At 37.5% G+C, this 20,963-nt stretch overlaps 2 protein-coding genes across 5 annotated transcripts; both read left to right on the forward strand.

The window, feature by feature from the left end:
- The first annotated feature begins 1,505 nt into the window (after positions 1-1,505).
- LOC117432093 (zinc finger protein 143-like) lies at positions 1,506-11,570 on the forward strand. Of its 3 annotated transcripts, none has more exons than XM_034053549.3 (16): positions 1,506-1,616; positions 3,889-4,007; positions 4,556-4,648; positions 4,797-4,898; positions 5,279-5,362; positions 5,470-5,663; positions 5,754-5,834; positions 6,156-6,278; positions 6,537-6,612; positions 6,902-7,027; positions 7,413-7,592; positions 7,764-7,991; positions 8,381-8,526; positions 8,839-8,997; positions 9,335-9,460; positions 10,973-11,570. In XM_034053549.3, the coding sequence occupies exons 2-16, from the start codon at positions 3,896-3,898 to the stop codon at positions 11,051-11,053; spliced, it is 1,911 nt and encodes a 636-aa protein (XP_033909440.1). In that variant the 5' UTR covers positions 1,506-1,616; positions 3,889-3,895; the 3' UTR covers positions 11,054-11,570. The 3 variants fall into 3 exon arrangements, with proteins under 3 accessions (XP_033909440.1, XP_033909443.1, XP_033909441.1); XM_034053552.3 differs by having other exon boundaries at positions 4,809-4,898; XM_034053550.3 differs by lacking the exon at positions 1,506-1,616 and adding an exon at positions 2,475-2,987.
- A 2,768-nt stretch (positions 11,571-14,338) lies between these two features.
- Positions 14,339-20,169, forward strand: wee1 (WEE1 G2 checkpoint kinase). 2 transcript variants are annotated; one of them, XM_059002272.1, is made up of 11 exons: positions 14,339-14,500; positions 15,003-15,493; positions 16,403-16,620; positions 16,953-17,019; positions 17,180-17,355; positions 17,447-17,715; positions 17,927-18,016; positions 18,164-18,249; positions 18,545-18,715; positions 18,860-19,005; positions 19,195-20,169. In XM_059002272.1, exons 2-11 carry the CDS (start codon positions 15,017-15,019, stop codon positions 19,349-19,351), a joined length of 1,857 nt encoding a protein of 618 aa, XP_058858255.1. In that variant the 5' UTR covers positions 14,339-14,500; positions 15,003-15,016; the 3' UTR covers positions 19,352-20,169. The 2 variants fall into 2 exon arrangements, with proteins under 2 accessions (XP_058858255.1, XP_033909510.1); XM_034053619.3 differs by having other exon boundaries at positions 14,340-15,493; positions 17,183-17,355.
- The last annotated feature ends 794 nt before the right edge of the window (positions 20,170-20,963 follow it).

Below are 20,963 nucleotides of genomic sequence, written 5' to 3' on the forward strand. Positions count from 1 at the left end.
GAGACAGAGAAGCCTAGACTAAAGCTTTCTGTTCATTTATTATTTATTTCTTAGCAGATTCCCTTAGCCAGGGCGACTTACAAGATATCACATTATGTTTACATACAATTACCCATTTATACAGTTGGGTTTTTACTGGAGCAATCTAGGGAAAGTACCTTGCTCAAGGGTACAGCAGCAGTGTCCCCCACCTGGGATTGACCCCACAACCCTCCGGTCCAGAGCCCTAATCACTACCCCACACTGCTGCCCTATTTACAGGCATAATATTTTTTTCTCCCCAACCAGACTTGCTAATATTTATAAATTTGTATTGTTTTTTAAGTAAATGCCAAGTGTCAGACATTTGATTTTCTCCTTGGAGTGTAAAACTGGTGCTTTAACAAAAGCATGCAGATGAAGTGTTGATTCAGTGAATAACCAAACAAAACATCACTACCACTTTCAGCATCCGACAAGTTAAAACTTTACCGCGCTACTCGCAAATGTCGTTTGGGATAAAAGATAGAAACACGATCCTGTTACCTATAGATTTTTCCACTCTAGGTGTTGCACCTAGTATATTTAAAAAAAAAAAAAAAAAGCAAAGTATTTGTGTTTAACCAACCTGGTTGTGCAATAGGTACAATAGGTCCTTGCCAAGTTTCACCACAATTTGATATGTGGTTCTCAAAAAAATATAAACGTGAATGAGGTAAAGAACAGATACGTGCCTCAATTGTACTGTATAGCCCAATACCTCAAGTTGTACACTCTTATATAATTCTAGTGCTGGGGAATGTCCTTACCAAGTCATCACTGCCCAAGAATCATTTGCATTTCACTTCACCACTGTGTGGACAATATTTGAAAAGCTGCATGTAGTCTGATTTTTTCAAGCCTTGTGTGGTCAGCTTTTTTTGGGGTGGGGTGGGGATTGGTAAAAGAATGTGGTTAGATCTTTTCCCTGTTACGTTATTTCCTTATTTATCCATACCAGTCCTAAATTGTGGAGGTAGAACACGCAGGAGTGTCATGTTATGAATGAAAGCTTTCCGACTGATTATAAATAGCACAGTGCCTCAATTCCTAACAAATTGGACGGTTCTACAAGTGAGGTTAATGCTATTTTGTGATGTTATCTGAAGCAATACAGGACCTACATACTCAAATCCATCACTGCAACCACAGATCACAAAATGGCCGCTGGCAGCCACCCCGGAATGTGTATATTTCAGACTCGCAACATACACCAAGCAGGGTTCACCAGCAACAAAAACAAGAATTTTAACATGTGTGGAGCAACGAGTGCTTTAATGTACTTCTGTAAGTTTGGTTCCAGCCCCAAAATGCTTCCAGCGGCCCGGGATTCAACGTGGGTAACGGGCTTCATGGTGCGGTACGTTTAAAATGTGATCGATAGGAGCCTGAACCAACAGAAAAACAAGGTTGCCTTGTCAATCAAAGTAAACGTCCAATAGAAATAGCCTCTTAGCGAACCCCCTCCCTCTTGTGACAGACCTTTCCATTGTGAACCTATTCAGATTCCGGGGCCTTCTGAACGCAGCGCGATTGCAGGCCGTTTCCTGCCCTGATGCATGGTGGTCGGACGGAGGAATTGTAGGAAAATTTCAGAGGTTAGTATATAAATGTGTTTTTACCCAGTGTGCCTTATTTCAAACAGCCATCTCCAGCGGGGAAAACTGTCCGTGGAGAACGGAGACTGGGATCGAGGGAAAAGGGGGCACGATTACAACACATGGGAAAGACAGAAACCCCAAAATATTGTATTATTAATTATAATGGATACCGGGCTGTGGTGCTGCGAGAGTACTTACTGCTTTGCTCCTTTGCTTTGTACATTTTCAAATCTCCTACGTAATGTAGGCAACCGTTGCGGAAACTAAATACCACCTTGTTTTGCTAAAGTTTTAAAAAAAAAAGCGTTATTACAAATACATTTCCTAAATTGTCTGTATTTATTGAATAAATGTGCTTTTTAAAGCATATGTTAATTCCCCGAATGCCCTAAGGTGGGACATTTGTTTATGTGAAATACAGTAAGTGTAATCAGCCCTTTCTCATGTTTTTTTTTTTTTTTTCTTTTTTTTTTTTTTTTTTTAAAAGGTCTACCGACATTTTATATAAAGTATTACAGGCGGACACATTTGGTCTGGATGCAAACTACAAAAGCCAGAAACATGTTGCATCTCCCTGGTTAATAATTACGGAGCGTCAGTCTGTCCAGCTCTTTTGAAAGATGACAATGCTAAAATGTCATTTAAGTTTCTACAGTATATTCTGTACCGAAGCTCCAAGTTCTTAAGTACACCAAAGCCTTATTGCAGTTTCAACCTCTTTACTTACATTATACCAAATCCTATGCTGTCACTTTGTGCCTGTAATGCCAAACTGTAATGGGGGTACATGTTTATTTTTTATTTTAGTTTTGTACAGTGCATAACCCATAACCCCTTTTTATCTTAACTGTTCCAGAAATTCAGATATTGGGAGTTTAAACCCACCAGAGCAAACGGTGTTCAGAATTTGTGGGGAACACTTCTCTAGTTCTGAACGTGATAGGGAGATGTTTAATGCAAACATGAAAAACGACACCTTTTGATTATGCTTAATTCATATAAATGGGATATATATAGAACCTTGTGCTCTAAGACTATCATCTGTTTGGCCTCAGTAAAGAGCTGCTGGAAATATGTAGATCAGACAGGCCCAGGAAAGCATTGGTATATCCACGGGAATACAGATGTGGATGAGTATGTGAGAAATGCAGCATTCCCATGTTTTTGCACAGTCTGCTTCCTGGTTATCTTTTGTTTCCACATACGCAACATTCCTGAAGATTTCCAAATACTAACATAATGGTGTAAAATGTCACACTACTGTACAGCATTCAGAATGTTGTTTTTTGTTCTCCCTCAAGGGGGCAAGGTGCTAGAAAGCAGACACTGACTGAGGCAAAATAACTGCCACAAAGAGCAGACACACAAGTGAGTGTTATTAGCAAATCCATTTGTTTCACACGGCTTCTAATAGTATTTGCTTTAACCATGATAGCAACACTTTCACATATGAGCTTTTTATTTGAGGTATCGTGGCACCCTGGGGAATGTGCTGAATCATTAGAAGTTTGCATTTGTTCAAATAGAGTGCAAATGTTTTGGGTCATTCCATTTCAAGAATGGGGAAACAGATGTGCTGTGACAGATTGCCAATGAAATGCATGCAGAATGGTATTAATGAGAAATTGAAAAACCCAACGTTACAACTGTCCTGGCATAACAGTTTGTACCCCAGTGTTTGGGGGAATAATCATTTCTCTCCCTCCATATTTATGTTGGATCTCTTGAATCATTTGAAGTAGCTATTAATCTATCGAAGCACACATTTTCACAAATATAATCAAATTAAACGACATCAATGAAAAAAAAAAAAATCTGACATTTTCCATTTTGTCACCCATATTTCAAGATACACCTATTTTTTACCACGATTTCTACAAGTAATTCACCGTTGTAGGCTGAAAATGTTGTTGTATCTTTAACTCACCTTTATCCTGAAATAAAATATAGTTGCTTGCGCCATATTAAAAATCGTCCCTAGCTTTGGAGACAATTTGCCATTTTGAACATTTGAGTGCGTTCCTTTCAATTAAAACAAGCTATTCATAAAACTATGGTAATAATGTTAACAACAATAAAACACTGCTGGGTCCTAGACAGAGCCAACATAGAAGCAGTAGCCCTTGCAACAGTAGCTGTAAAGAGTTCCACATACAGGTAGGCCATATAGAACCTGAAATGAAGAAAGAATGACAACCAAACTTGATTCTCTTGCATGGTCAGGCCCTCCCGTTCCTCCTTGGTGTATTAAATCTGTTTTCTTGTCCAGGTAAATCATGCTGTTGGCTCAAATTAACAGAGACTCTCAGGGAATGGCGGAGTTCCAGGGAATTGGGGGAGACGCTCAGCACGTCACTCTCTGCCTGGCAGAGACCTTAGCAGTAGCAGGTTGGTGGAGTCCCGTATTTTGTGAAGCATTGCTAAGTGTTGCGCTACTGTGGAATCTTCATTATAAACCACCAGCTACTCAATAGTTCACGGGTGCTGCTCCAGTCCCATGATCTGCTAGTTTAGCTTTGTTTTTGACAGCTTTCAGTCTACATACAGGGAACATATAATATCACTGGCCTCTGTGGCCAACATTTAATTAAAAGACTGGCTAGCATATTTAATGATTTAAACAATTAAAAGTTGAGGTTGCATGTAATATTGCACAACAAAAGGTATATATTCTGTTGCTTTGTATATGTTGAATTACTAAAGTATGTGATCTTTCTTTACACACAAACTTCTGTATGCATGCATATCAACACATTTGCATTATTAATACATAGAGATGTACAGGCAATTTTAAGAATGAATACTGATTTAGAATCCTGTCTCAGTTGCACAAAACCCATCAGCCCTGATAAAAGCTGCTGAGTGAATTGTGGTGTTTATTTGGTACACCATTTTTAAATGAGATCTGAACCATTTCTATATTGAACTCTTTGCAGATGGTGATCAGCTGGAAAACATGGATGCTGTGAGTTTACAAGCTGTGACACTAGCAGATGGCTCCACTGCTTATATACAGCACAACCCAAAAGGTAATGGCATTTTCCTCTTAACCCAAAAGTGGTGGCAGAATATTTCAAGCTGTCACTTTTAATGCTTGACAATTGCATAAGCGGGAGGATGGGATGGTGAGGTGTACTGTTTATTTTAGAAAAAGCTCAGTATAACTGAAGACTACAGTATCTTTTTCAGATGGCAAGTTAATGGAAGGGCAAGTTATTCAGTTGGAAGATGGATCTGCAGCGTATGTCCAACATGTACCAGTACCTGTGCCAAAGACAGGTACAGTGAAGTGTCTTGCATGCTTCCTGTTATGGTGTCTAAATCTTAATGGCGCTAATCTTGGACTTCTCCATGTTAAAATTTAGTTAAAGTAGTCCAAGACTAGTGCTAATCGAGGTGTGTGAAACCAGCTGTAAGTGTATTCACAGTGTGCTTCAGTGCAACTCCTATTCTTTTGAGAGGCCAGTTGTGTGCCATGAGAAAAGATTGGGCTTATCAAACCATATTGTTTATTTCTGTATGGACCTGTTATACCAAGTATTTACCAGCATACACAAGGAAACATTTCCACCTATTATGATGTTTTCATTAATTCCAAATGGTTTCTACTTATGTTGCTCCAACACTGAGATTGTTATACATTTTTGCATTACCTCTAGGAGGGGACAGCCTGAGGTTTGAAGATGGTCAGGCTATACAGTTAGAAGATGGAACAACAGCATACATTCATCATGCCCCAAAAGGTACTTGCATTATCTTCATAGTACACTAAATCCCTTTGTAAGCTCTGCCTAGTTGTATTATATGGTAAATATAAAACTACAATACCAAACACTGTTTTTTCTTTTAGAAAATTATGAGCAGAGTGCATTGCAGGCAGTCCAGTTAGAAGACGGCACAACTGCATACATTCATCACGCAGTCCAGCTTCCACAATCAGACACCATACTGGCAATCCAGGCTGATGGAACTGTGTCAGATATTCACACAGATGGCACCATAGACCCAGAGACCATAAGTGTACTAGAACAGTACACAACAAAGGTAAGCCTCGTGCAGTTTCTAGCTACAGAAGGATTTTTAAAAAATCAATAAGTTATTGATTATTACTCAAAATCTTAAACAATCTGTTAGGTACCAGTGGAAGTGACTGACTGCGTTACCAGCACTGGAGTGATGAACCAAAATGAGCAGGAGAACAACATACAGATGCAGGTAATCTTGCTTCGCATCACTTTTATGCAAGTTTCCAGTTCTCAGACGCATTGTAAATCTGTAATCATCAGCATTTTAAAGGGTAAAGCTGAGTTATGACGCTTCAGTATTGAGAGTTATTGTTTATAAATATTGCCACGTTGATGGCAGACATGTCAAGATGCAACGCCTCATGAGAGTATTCTGTGAGCAAATGTTAAAGAAACTTGGCTGATGGTGACACTTAGATATGCAGCTTATACAGTAAACCCTGAATGCTTTGTGTGACGGCATTTGATTCAGAAATTCTGATTCTTTTTTCTTTATTCTGATCTCTCACAGATTGTTCTTCAGGGCCATGGAGCTAATCGGATTGCAACAAAATCTCAGCACCCCAGTGAAAAGGCTTTCCGCTGTGAATACGAGGGCTGCGGGAAACTCTATACAACAGCACATCATCTAAAGGCAAAAACATCTGCTTAGAAATATCCCTGAGGCAGTTTCATGCATAGAAAGACTTGAAGCGAGTTTATTTTAAAATATAAAGGATAAAAAAAAATAATAATCTGTATTGCTTTAAAGCATAACAATATTTATTTCTGTTGTGAAAATAGGGAAAATTGATACAACAATGAGCCAAAACAAAAAATGTCTTTTTTATTATTGTCATATTTGTTGGTGGATGCGTTCATGTTTTCATTGTGGTCTATTCTTTGTATTCAGGTACATGAAAGATCCCACACTGGTGATAGACCGTATCAGTGTGAGCACATTGGGTGTGGAAAAGCATTTGCAACAGGTAATGAGGTTTTACTGATATTAAGTCCATCTAACAATGTAGTGTGTATAGAATGGTGTCCTTCTGTCTACATATTGCATGCATTTTAAGTATATTTACAGTGGATATAGGTCATGGAGATCTATTTATTCTTAATACCAATAGTTGCTGTGGTGGGGGTTGTGTCTTACTGACATACTGTACTTATTAAAAAGGTTTTGTTATTGTTCAGATAATTATGTAAGATATATTTAAAGCATGTGTTTGAAGGAAGAAAGCGGACAATGACGTTGGTTTTGTTTTTTTAAAGGTTATGGCTTAAAAAGCCATATCAGAACACACACAGGAGAAAAGCCATACCGCTGTCAGGAAATGAACTGCAATAAATCATTCAAGACTTCAGGAGACCTGCAGAAACACATCCGAACTCATACTGGTACAGCTTCAGCACTTCCAGCAATATGGCGATACTTTGCATTTGTTTTTTTTCTTTGGTTATTACAGTGCATATTCTGTTGATAATAACACTTCTGACTAGATGGATATCGCTGCTTGCACATATTGGGGGCTTTTTATTACACGGGCATGAACTTTAAGTTACCATTTCATGCATTTTATCTGTATCTAATTATGTGAATTATGACTAGCTTTGAAGGAATCTTGGCCAGCATGCAGTGCCCTATAGCATTCATAGCAGGATAAAGGAAACTGAAATGGTAGTCTTAAATGATATTGGATTGCTTTCTATAGCTAATAAAGCTGCTTGAACACCTCTTAAAAATTAAAGGCTCATCCATCCTAAATATCTTTATTTCCTGCAGGTGAAAGACCATTCAAGTGTCCTTTTGAAGGCTGCGGCAGGTCTTTCACAACGTCAAATATCCGCAAGGTTCACATCAGAACTCACACAGGAGAGAGGCCCTATTACTGCTCAGAGCCAGGCTGTGGCCGGGCCTTTGCCAGCGCAACCAACTACAAAAACCACATGAGGATACATACAGGTATGTGAGCCTCCCCGTGCCTTCCACTTACTTACCCTGTGAAGGTGAAAATAAAAACCTGGGCATTGTATTTAGTGAACACCAATTTAAAAATAAAAAACAACATGCAGTCAATTGCCTGGGCCTGTCTCTTAATTATTTTTCTGACGTTTCATTTGTTTCTATCGACAGGGGAGAAGCCTTACGTATGTACAGTACCTGGTTGTGATAAGCGCTTTACAGAGTACTCCAGCTTATACAAGCACCATGTGGTTCATACCCCTTCCAAACCGTATAACTGTAATCATTGTGGGAAGACCTACAAGCAGATTTCCACGCTGGCTATGCACAAGCGCACTGCACACAATGACACAGAGCCCATTGAGGAGGAACAGGAGGCTTACTTCGAGCCACAGGCAGGTAAGTGTGGAGGAGAACTAAATATTGTTTAAATGGATCAAAATGTTAAAGAAACAAATGGACCTTCAATTGTATTAAGTGAGGGTGAGGAGGGCAAGTCGACCTTGACTAAAGACAGAATGCTACTATTCAAGTGGAAACCTTTTTTTTATTTTTCAAAGAAAGACATGCTAAATGCCACATCAACACTTTATTTTTTTTTTTTATCAGGGTTTTAAACCTGTAATTAAACATTAACCATATCATTACCTCACCCTCTTACTAGTCATTCATTTACCTAATAATGACGTAATGCGCTGCGTAATCCTGACAGGAGTATATTTTTATTGACATTTACATCAACTACATGATTTAGTTTGAATGTATGAAAATGTGTTCTGTTTCAACAGATCCCATTGAAGATGTGATAAAGTCACAGGTTTCATACGTACAAGGGGTTGAAATGGAAGACACAAGGACAGCACAGGTTGGAACAGAAAACCCATCTGGAATGGATCAACACGTAGCACTTATTACACAAGATGGGACCCAACAGGTAGCTTCATGCCATAAATATAAGCAGCGAAATATAGCAAACACTAAATTGCTCAGTTAGCAGCCATTTAATTAAGCAATTTAATGGACACTGCAAAATTGACTGACTTTTTAACAAAGGTGCTATCTTTTGACCATTCTCCAAATCGTCTGAGGGTGTTCATGGGATTTTCTGGAATGGGATGTTTCAGGTTTGTTTTAAAGCTATGTAGAAATGTGAGTACATCATAATTCTGTCACACATTTCTATGATCTAATATTACTTTCCCCCCCCCCCCCCCCCCCCCCTCCCCCTCATTCACTCCTTGTCCAGGTCAGTATATCCCAAGCTGACATGCAGGCTATGGGGAACACTATCACTATGGTAACACAAGATGGCACTACAATCACTGTCCCAGCACACGATGCAGTCTTCTCTTCAGCAGGCACGCATTCTGTCACCATGGTAACAGCAGATGGCACCGAAGGACAAGTAAGGTTTTTGTTTGGTTGTTTTCTTTTCTTTTCTACGTGATTTATGTTCTTAAGACACGGGATAAAAAATACGCGACGGCTCAGAAGGTTGAAAAATATGACAATTACCACTTCATCATATATACATTATGTTATTTATCAATAGCAAGATATGGAATTGCTGTACTGTAAATGAAAATATATGTAAGTCATGCATTTCTAATGTTTCTTACTTTTGATATTGTATGCTCCTCTGACAACAGACAACTTAAAGTTGTCTCGTGTGCAAAATAAAATAAGCTTGTTTTCTCGAGAATAAATACCTGAAACCTGACCTCACTTTTCTCATGTTAAAGGTTGCCATTGTGACACCAGACTTAGCCACATTCCATACAACCCAAACCGATATGACCCAGGAACAGCGTGAACACCACCCTGTCACATTACTGGCAACATCCAACGGTACCCAGATAGCAGTTCAGGTAAGTGCCACCATGACTTCAGACATGGAAATATTAAAGCAAGTGCATAATGAAGTGATTCATTGCATGGGTGTATTCATCCAGTCAACTTTTCTCTGTTTCACTTGTCAAAGTGAGCTTTTGTTTCGTTCACAACTAAGCTTGCAATATATTGCATACATACCAGTACTATTTCTACTTCCATTGACTTACCTAATTCTAGAAATATCAGTAGAGGTGCATTATAAAGTGTTATATGTGTAAACAATTGCGCTGTCTACAGTTGGGAGGAAAGTCCTCCTGAATAATGTTAGGAAACAGGTGTGTGATATAGAGAATGCAGTTTAGCAGTATCTGCTTGGGGGAATGCACTACAGCATTCTACCCATGAGGAAAAAGCATGTAAATCAATTTGATGTTTCTTTGAAAAGCAGCAGCTAAGTGTGACAGATTCTTTAGAATGTTTTGAAGATTTATTGATCACAGGGTAAGAGATTTTGATATATAACAACAGTAATGCTGGCACTGTTACAGGAAAGGTCTGCAGAAAGCTAGATACATGTCAATGCTTGTTAAATTATTGTGACAGTAGAACACAACAGCACTTCATATCCAAAGCCTGTAGAAAGTGTACAGCTAATGTCAGGGCTTCCTATTTGCCAACAATGAATTATAGTTTGTTTTTGGTATTTCTTTGTTTAGAAACCATTTAATGTGATATAACATTCCCCTTTTATTATACCCACCATCCCTCCTTTATATTAAAAAAAACTCTCATTTTTAGTTTTTAACACTAAATATGTGTGCTTTTAATTGTTTTAAAAACAATTCGGAATCCTGCAATGTTTTCTGTAAAAATTATACAAATCTGGTAGTAGACTGCATTTCTACTATGTTAATCCAAACCAAACAAGTTGTGTAAAAAAAAATATGTAAATGTTTCCAATACTCTGTAAAACTAATCATACCAATCCAACACTATTGTTTTTTAAACTTAATTTTCACAACACTTGAAGGTGTCATGAATGTGTTTGTTGATTATCGAATTTAAATACGTCTCCTGCTTTGTTGAACTGCTAATCACATTAATCTCTCTTTTAAACACACATATGCACGGCAACAGATTAAGCTAAACATTCTTTAATGCTATAGCATTTCACAGACAAGTCAAACACTTGATGATTGTATAGATTAGATTACTTTGCCACTATTTGTTCATCTTAATCAGGCAACTTTCAGTAGAAGGAGTTAAGGACGGTTTATTTAATGTAGATGAGCTGTAGGAGCTAAAGCAATTACCATTAACAACAGTCTGTATAGTTTGGTACAAAGTAAAAAAAAAAAAAAGGTGATTATGTTGTTAAATCAGCAGCCAGCCCAATACGTTATGTAAATGTAATATGGGATATACACACTAGTTAAATGTTTTACTGTAAACCCCACGTGCATTTTGCACTATTTTATACATGTTTGCCTCTTGCTGTTAGCATGTACTGTACATATTATAATTATAAATGTCCTTTTTTCTTTTAGCTAAGTGAACAACCGTCACTAGAAGAAGCCATCAGAATAGCATCAAGAATACAGCAAGGAGAAACGACAGGACTTGATTGATGGACAAAAAACGCATTGCAAAGCAATGCAGTGAAATAAAACATTTCATCACAGACATACAAGAACAATACAGCAAAAAGAAAATGCAAGCTAGGATTTTCCAAATAGCTTGCCAACATCTTACACACAACAAACCAATTGCAGTTATTCTTGTAGATTTTGTGTACATATGCATTTGAATATGGAATAAATGATGTATTTTCCTGTAGAGCTAAAATGTTCGCCTCCTTAAAAAGTATATCAAAGTAATAGGGGGAAGAAACTGCACAGAAGTAATAATAAATACATTTTGCATGCAGTTAAGCACATTTCAGGACTGGGACAGATTTAGACCTATAGGTTAACAGTTTTTTTTAGACTTTGATACAATTTTCTTTGTTTGTTTTCTTTTGGTGATTATTGATTAACTCTGTAAATACGAGCTGTTAATGCTGCAAATGCTCCTTATATTTTACCTTTGATTATGTATAAATAATGGACAAGCCTTGTTTGTGCAATATTAAAGCAGTACAATCTACTGCCTCTTGTTTTATTCTGTTATTTAAGTAAAGGTATGTTTCAGATAAAGCCTTTTTAACGGCATGGTCACTTAAATAAATAATTTGTGCTCTCTACTACATGATTTACATTGATTATAACAGCTGTGCTATTTATGAAATATAAATTTTAAAAAATGACAGGACGTAGGTAATGCTGTAATTCCATCTCAAGGATTTGATGGGAATTAAAAAAAAAAATGAAATAAATACTTGCACCAGCCATCAGATCAAAACAATGGAATTACAAGGCGTTTTACAATACATTCAGCACAGGAATTACAATACATTCCCTGCCATCTCTATATCATTGCAGCAAAAGCAATTACTTCTTTTGTCTTCTTCCTAATAATAATAATAATAATAATAATAATAATAAAAAGTATATAATACCTATTTTAAACATGTCACATTAATGGTGTATTTTAAGTACAACATTTCTTATTGTGGTTTAAAAAGATATTGATGAAACAGCATATTTGCTACAACAAGTTTGCAGTATTGTTTTTATTAATTGAATAAAACATGTGCAACTCCAGAACACCATTTAAAACTTCACAGCTAGTACCGCAGACCACAATAATGAGTACTGTTGGACTACCTTATCCAAGGTTTGAGAATTGTGTAGTGCTGGTCAGATTAACAATAGAGGTAACTCATTTCGATTGTCCAAACAAGCAACAGAAATATTTCTGAATCGTTCTAGATTTACCTCATGGTGGTACAGATAGGTGATATTTTACTGTTTGTAGAACCTCCATAAATATGCGTATTATTATCGCAGAGCCAGAGAATTGTATGTAATCTAATTTATTTTGTGTTTGTAAGTTTTTATTGTTTTGTTTTGCCCCACCTTGTCCTGTGATTAAAATGATTTTGTGTATAGTAAGTGCATGTGGTTATGAGGTTGCTTTTTACTGCTTAGTTTACTATTTATAGTTCACGGATTCATCACCTGTTAACAGTGATGGTATTGTTATTTAAAATGTTTACAAATTAAGGGCAATTGACCCCTTTTAATTAACATGAATGAAGTGGAGAAAAATACATATCAAGATTGTTGTAAAATGTACCTAAAATAACATGATATAGAAAATAAAGTACAAGCTATTGTGCATAATCAGATAGTAAAAAGCCACCAAGGATTGGTTGTTTTAAAACACTGAATGTGGTTTAAGGGGCATTTAAATCCATCAATAATAGCCAGGATCACTGGGGTCTGTGCGTATTGGGATAACCGGACCCATTAAACCCTGTTTACAAATAATACGTGTAGAATGAACAGAACGCCTTGTTTACAGTATGGGCTTGCCAAGTACACAATGTACAAAGTCTGGAGATCTGCCCAATAGACACGTGTGTCATAATGACCTCATTATGTAGGAGTTATAGCATTCAAAACGCCCTGTATTTGAAAACATTATGTTCCAGACGTGTTAAAAAATATGTCTAGTGGACCATTTAAAGTTACTTCCAACAACATAAAAATATGGGCAGCAGTGTGGAGTAGTGGTTCGGGCTCTGGACTCTTGACCGGAGGGTCGTGGGTTTAATCCCTGGTAGGGGACACTGCTGCTGTACCCTTGAGCAAGGTACTTTACCTAGATTGCTCCACTAAAAACCCAACTGTATAAATGGGTAATTGTATGTAAAAATAATGTGATATCTTGTAACAATTGTAAGTCGCCCTGGATAAGGGCGTCTGCTAAGAAATCAATAATAAATATAAAGCAAGTACCGGTATGTCTGGCCACGCCTCAGAGTACAGCTACTGAAAGGCAGTTTATTTATGTTCAATCATAATGATTTTTTTTTTTTAATGCATTTAAATAATCTTTTTTTTTTTTTTTTCCAAAAACAAATACATAAACAAAATCATGAAGTCATTAAACATTAATAGGCTGTCATCTACATCAGTGTTCGCTCTATTTGTTAACTAAATCAAATTAACACGTTGCCTTAGTGCCGGTTTAATCTATTTAAAAAATCTACAGTACTTAGAATGACCACATGTGCTATTTGGAACCCATGAGTCTGTTGCGGGTCGAGATTCCTAAAATGTCCTCGGGTTAATTACCCCTCCCCCACGACCAAGTCCCAAATTTGCAGACTAATGCAGTTTCGGCAGCCTGTCGTTAATTTGTGTCCATGCGTTTTTTCCAGTAATAGCCAAACTGCATTTTTTCCCAGTAACTTTGGTATGCAGGTTTACTATAAACTAAGATGACTTGTGAAAATGATACTGCATCAGGCTAACACCGTCCCTATTGCAATCAAACCTCAGTTTCCTGAAACTGAACTCCCTTTCAACTTCACTTTCACATAACACATTGGGTTTATGACGTAACATAACAAAGCCCGTGCAATATATATATATATATATATATATATATATATATATATATATATATATATATATATATATTATATATATATATATATATATATATATCGTACTGCAATTAAACTACGTTAAACTAAATCATTTTACCACTCCTATACATGTAAAGGTACAATTAACAACAATGCACCAAAGATTTATAGACAGACAAATACAGAATTCCTCACAGATGTACTTCATGCGGACTGCAAGATCACTACACAATTAGTCTGACAACAGAATTATATGGCATTGATCTGCAACATCTACAGAAAGGTTTGAAAGAGTAACCTAATTCACAATGGGTCATGGGACAGATTCGCGCCAAAATGACGTTTCGTTTACAATCCCTGATCAATGACGTGCGCTAGAGATAGAAGTCTAGGCCGCCTAGATTTCAAACACACAGCTCGAGCTGTCATTGGCTGACGGGACAGTCATTTGACCAACGGTCGCGGGAAGACGTGGAGTGGGATCTTGTAAAGTTATTCAAATTGATTCAGTAAACAAATACACGGCGAGACAGCTCAGGTAAAAGTAAAAATTTTTTGCTGTCTTATAAACGTGAGTGCTTTTGAAAACTGATTAAATCATAACTTTGGACTGATGAAAGAAACGTCTCAGTATCACAGACGCAGTGCCAGTGCAGCCATTTTCGTGTTCACTACTAGCTGCTTCTTGCGCTACTCGGACTGACTTGCTTCCATACCTCATCGGCAGTGTTTATGGAAAGCAATATGCATAACACGTCTTCGGTTCATATTTGTGTTTGACAGTTTCTTTAGATCGTGTGGAATACACCGTTTCCAGCACCATTGCCCTCCCGGGTTAAACTTTTGCAAACTTTAAGTTACTTTCCAGGTTTCAACTTATAATATAAGTTATTTTGCTTGCGATGCTGAAAGTCATGCTTTTTATTTTCTTAGTATTTTTTTTTAATGTCGAATATCTTATGATTTAAATTCCAGAATACATTTTTATTTATTTTTGCAATAGCACATTTTTTGATTTTTTTCTAACCAATCCTAAAAAGGACTGTTGTGGAAAATGAGTTTTAGTTGCAGAAGACACAGCAGTACTTCCCCAAAGATGCGCCTACTTCGACAGAAACTCCAGTTTTCCCCAAGTGACGGAGAAGACGAGCCCGCAGAAGAGGACGCTAACAGCACTGGTGCAGACTCGGCTTTCCAGGAGCTGGACTCCCCGGTGCAGTCGAGGCAGAAATCGGGAAAGGAGCGAAGCGAGCAAGCAGGGGGCAGCCCCGAGATTCGAGATGAAGACCGGGATTTCTGGGAGGAAGAAGGATTTGGATCGCCTTCTCCTCTAAAGTCTCCCAGTGATTTTATGAGGGGCTCCCCGTCTCCGAGGAAATGTAACCGTGCTTATAACAGTTTTTCACCGGAGAGTTCGTACCACAGAGAGGAAAGAGAGGGGTCTAGCTCACCGATCCCCGACTGCCCCGATACGCCTCCTCATAAAACCTTCAGAAAACTTCGACTTTTTGATACACCACATACACCAAAGGTAAGGTTTCATTAATTTTTTGAAATTTTAAAACACTACCTTGAGTTCTGGTGTTTTTGTGAGGGAGACAACTCAACTTAAAGTATATTATTTTTAAATGTTATTCCGATCAAATAGTTTTTGTCTGGTGTACGAGCTTGGAGAACTAGGGCCGCCGTGCACGTGTTTAACAGCGATTCTCACAAACGTGAATATTATACACGCGTTACCTGTTTATGTTCTGTGGCTATACCAAATAGAGTTGTGATTGACCTTTGACCATCATGGGTGATTTGCCGTTGAAAAAAAAAAAGTTTGTTCAAACACCCCTCCCCCCCCCGAATCATAAGCAAGTCGCCTTGTTATGCATCATTTACGTTTGGAAATTTCCCCAACGTGATGTTTGTGCAGGTGATTTTGTAAACGTTTTATCTGCCTGTCACATGTGTGATGTTTTAATCGGCAGTAGTCTTGATCGCCAGTAGTCTTGATCGCTGACTCACCCATGTCTGAACGCCCAATTTAGTACATGAATCACGCCAGGTTATATGTGTGTGGGTGCGCGTCTAACTTCAGATAGCATGCAGGCATCCATTGGAATGATGTTCAACACAGTGCAATACGACCTGCACTTACTACATTTTTTAAATGTGTTTTTTTTTGCAAATTTACCATTATGTAAGTAAAGATGTGTGCAAAAGTTATCTCCTAGATGGATCGTATTAAAGCTTGTGTTGGGCGTGTAGCTGAATCCAGCTATACTTGGCAACGAAGTTATACAAATGGTGTAGATTGTGTTTAAAATCTGTATTGCTTAGTGCATTTGTTTTTTAAAGTGTGACATGTCAAACGTTTTTATTTTAGAATTCACTTAGTGAACAAACATTTTACATCGGCTTCAACTGTGTTTCATTGACTCTTTATTTGCAGAGTTTGCTGTCGAAAGCAAGGGCGTCCTCCGGCCCAGGGTCCGTTCGGCTGAGGGGAGTGGCACTCTTTAAGAATCGGGAGTCTTCTGGGAAGAGTTCATCTGATTGCAAAAGAAACACAACACCCCATGTTAATATAAACCCCTTCACGCCGGATTCAGTCTTCATCCAGTCTGCAACACTACAGAGAAACAACAGAAAGAGGACACACTGGAATGAGTAAGAATTTAGTAATAACACTCAATTGAAATAAACTACTCAATACAGCCAGGCGATGTTTCTGTGGCTTGGTTGCATGTTAAATTCTATTAGTTCCCTTGGCAAAAAAATGTTTTTAAGTGTACACTTAGGTTACTGGAATGACTCAGTGTTTGAGAAACTGCCTTTGCTTTTCTAAGTTCGTTAAATTGGTTGGTAAACAGATGAATAGTGAAAGGAGATCTGGCTGGAAACTAAGGTGCAGATGGCCCAATGTTCGCCATCTGCTTCCTGGAAGCTGTTACTGTTCTAGAGTGAAATGCATGCTAATTTAACTTTTTTTCTTCTCCTAGCTCTTGCGGAGAGGATATGGAAGCAAGTGATGGGGAATTTGAAGATGAAACCATCCCACCACCAAAGGTAATTTACCTTTTATTTGTGTTTTTTAAATTTGTTTTTATGATTGTCAAGTAACTTATGATTTACACTATTGTGCATAGTCTAACAAGAACTGCAAAAAATAAGATGCATCATGTTATACTTAATACCTTTCTTCTCTCCTACCCCCACCTTGTTTCAGCAGAGGATTACTATAACTGAAAGCAACATGAAATCCCGCTATGCAACAGAGTTTCATGAGCTTGAGAAGATTGGGTCTGGGGAGTTTGGTTCTGTCTTCAAGTGTGTGAAGAGGCTAGATGGCTGTATCTATGCCATAAAACGATCAAAGAAGCCTTTGGCAGGATCTGTAGATGAGTAAGTATCTTAAATGGCATTTTTCAAAAGATGTAAAATGTTTTAATTTATAGCTATCTATATAAATAAACTTATCTATTCCGTTTGACAGGCAGAATGCTTTAAGAGAAGTTTATGCACATGCAGTGCTGGGACAGCATCCTCATGTAGTGAGATATTATTCAGCGTGGGCAGAAGATGATCACATGCTTATCCAGAATGAATACTGCAATGGGGGTAGTCTGTCTGATGCCTTGGCTGAGAACTATCGGAATATGCAGTATTTGACTGAGTTGGAGCTGAAGGATCTACTACTGCAAGTCGCCCGCGGACTGAAATACATTCACTCAACGTCACTGGTACATATGGATATAAAGCCAAGTAAGTGTCAAAGAAGCTTTGTAATCTCTACTTTACAACTTAGTTTAAACTACAACACATGGTATGATTAGGTATTAGGAAGCCTTGGTTACCTAATGGCTACAAGATAGTGTAGGTAAGAACTTTAAAAACTTTTGGTTTAAGAAAAGTATTTTAGTACTGTATCTGCAATTAATGAAACTTGATTTAACTTTTCTCCGCCTTTTTTCAGGTAATATCTTTATATCCAGAAAGACTGTTCCATCTGTGGATGAATGTGATGATGACGATGGTCTGTCTACCAGTGTTGTATACAAAATAGGTAATAAATGTTATATTTATCAATGATTTTAAAAACAGAAGTCCAATATTAAGCAAGAAATATACTATATTCAAGTCACTACCTTGTATTGTAAAATGTAGCTTTTGCTAGACTTCGTTCTTTAACACATCCTTGTGTTATGTACAGGAGACCTTGGCCATGTGACTCGGGTGAGCAATCCAAAGGTAGAGGAGGGTGATAGCCGGTTTCTTGCAAATGAAGTTCTCCAGGAGGTAAGTTATACACTAGGAATGAAATAAATTACCTTATTTTATGTGGTTAATCATCATTTATAATATAACTTGAGAAATAATATTCCATCTAATATAGGACTAATAATGTAACTAATACTTACTTGTCTTGTTTCACAACCTGTGGTTAGCCCTAACCATTCACTACCGTGCCTATCATTGCTAATCAGGGTCTGTAAAACCAGATTATAATTTTACTGGGTGTTTCCTGTCTGTTGGCTCATTTGTTAAATGTGTGTGTGTGTTTTTATTTATTTATTTATTTATTTTTTTACAGGACTACAGAAACCTTACAAAAGCTGATATCTTTGCTCTAGCACTAACTGTAATAAGTGCTGCAGGAGCTGAACCAATGCCAACAAATGGTGACAAATGGCATGATATCCGTCAAGGAAAACTGCCCAGAATTCCCCAAGTGCTTTCCCTGGAATTTATTAATCTATTAAAGGTAAGAATATTAACAATTCTTAGTAGCTCATATTTGGTAACTTCAAATACATTTGTTAGAATAGAAAGATGAGAATTACACACACACACCTAATTCTAGAAGAAACATTTTAACAAAGTCTGGAATTTTGTTTCACCCAATCAGTTGATGATCCATCAAGATCCAGAGAAGAGACCCTCTGCATCAGCCCTGGGGAAGCACCCGGTGCTGCTTACTGCTGCCAGGATGAGTGCAGAGCAACTCCGAATTGAGCTAAATGCAGAGAAGTTCAAGAATGCACTTTTACAAAAGTAAGTAAACAATTCTGCCTGAGTAAACTGTTTGTAGGTAAGGTAACTATGGAGAATGGTGAACGGGTCCAGAAAAGTATTGAACATTAACATTTAAAATGCTGCTACAAGCTCAAAACTTGAGTGAATGTTGCAATAGAGTACTGCATCTGAAGTTGTGAGACTAATGTGTCTAAATTTTCTTTTCAGAGAATTAAAGAAAGCACAGATGGCCAAAGCTGTAGCAGAAGAGCGAGTGTTATTTACAGACCGTATGACAACCAGATCATCAGCACAGACTAGCAACAGAGCCTCAAGACTTATTGGAAAGAAAATGAATCGTTCTGTTAGCCTTACAATTTATTAAAATGGACTGCAATCCCAGAGACTGGGAACATGTTTGTGGTGGACCAATCTGCAAAACTGCCTTAGGTGATAGGCAGGGGACTGTGAAGAGATGCTTGCTGTACAACTACACGCACGGTTTAGTTTTGGTTGCGCTGGAGAACTATTGGGTACTAATAACCTGCAACAGATCAATTTATTTTTGAATCTTGGTCTGCTAATTGCCACTAGTCCTGCCCTTAACTAGTGTCTCTCTCTCTCGGGAATATTAATCCCCAACATTAGTGGGTGCTCTTTTAATAATCATAGCTGTTTCTGCGGTATACATTTAAGTTGGGGTATACTGTACTACAGTGATTTGTCTCTAGCCTTCACTTGTTTTTAGAGTGAGGTCATGAAAGGTAATGGATGAGACATTAGCACCTTACATCCTTTGAAAAAGTACCTGATCTCGGGTAAATTAATTTTTTTTCCCCCCTTTGGTCAATATATGAAAAGTATATTAAACTGAGCACTTTGTAGGTATTGGTGAAACCATGGGATTTAGCTCATAGGTGAACTTGCCATGTGAAAACTGCTGCTATTAGTGTTTTATGTTTTCTGTAACCTTGTAGCATTAAAACAATCATTGCAGGATTAGTAGGCTTTCTCTGTTGGAAATTGTGAATAATGCAACTTTCTGTTTTAAATGCCTCAATGTAGGAAGTTTTCTATAAAGCTAGTTAACTGAGAATGTTCTAAAACTTTTTTGTAGTACTGTAGTTTTATATGCATTCATTGTCTTTGTATCAATCCAGCATAACATTCTGTTTAATAAAAGTTCTTGTGTTTATTTTGAAATTACATTTTATATTTGATTTTCAAAAAGGTATAACAACCTTGTCTTACAATGTCACAGTGCCTCAAATGTGAGGCAGCACATTGATGCAGGATCTACAGTATTCAGGCATATTAATTAAACCTGCACACCTGTAAACACCTGAATTCTTGCTGTTTTAACATTCGTGTTGTAAAGTAGTTTTGATTAAGTATTCTTTATTCCCTACTATGGGTGTACAGTATTTAGATTGCTATGCAAGGGCTCCAATACGTCTTATTTTTGGCCAACTTATTTTTTTAGCTGCTGTTCTGTAAACCCAACAAAAGCAATTCTTAATGAACAAGGGTGGAGTAGTCTAGTTTATGGAAGGTTATAGAATTTAAAATGTTTGTTTTTGTGAATGGTTACATGGATCACGTGTAAAGGAAACTGCACTTTGGATCAGATTTTCTTACCCAGTGTTTTCCATGTATTTCGCAGGCCATTGCCTACCATTGCCCCATGTCTGCATACACTTGCTACATCCTTGTCAATGTATAGAACATTTTAATGGCCCAAGGAATAATGCAGCCGAAAAGAGTTCAACACTTAACTACAGGATACCAGAAGTAACCTAATTAGCTAATTCCATTACGCAGGGTCTTTGAAGGGTTGTAATATAATGAAAAAACACTTCAAGAGGCACCTACTGTAGTATCTGTCAGATCTTCATTGTAGTGTAATTGCAATAAAAAGTACTGCACCATGTATGTTGTATTAATATGCCCCTACTGTCAGAACTACTTTTAATTAACTTTGCTAAAAGGCAGCAGAA

Source organism: Acipenser ruthenus, chromosome 27 (assembly GCF_902713425.1).
Source record: "Acipenser ruthenus chromosome 27, fAciRut3.2 maternal haplotype, whole genome shotgun sequence".
NCBI lineage: Eukaryota > Metazoa > Chordata > Actinopteri > Acipenseriformes > Acipenseridae > Acipenser > Acipenser ruthenus.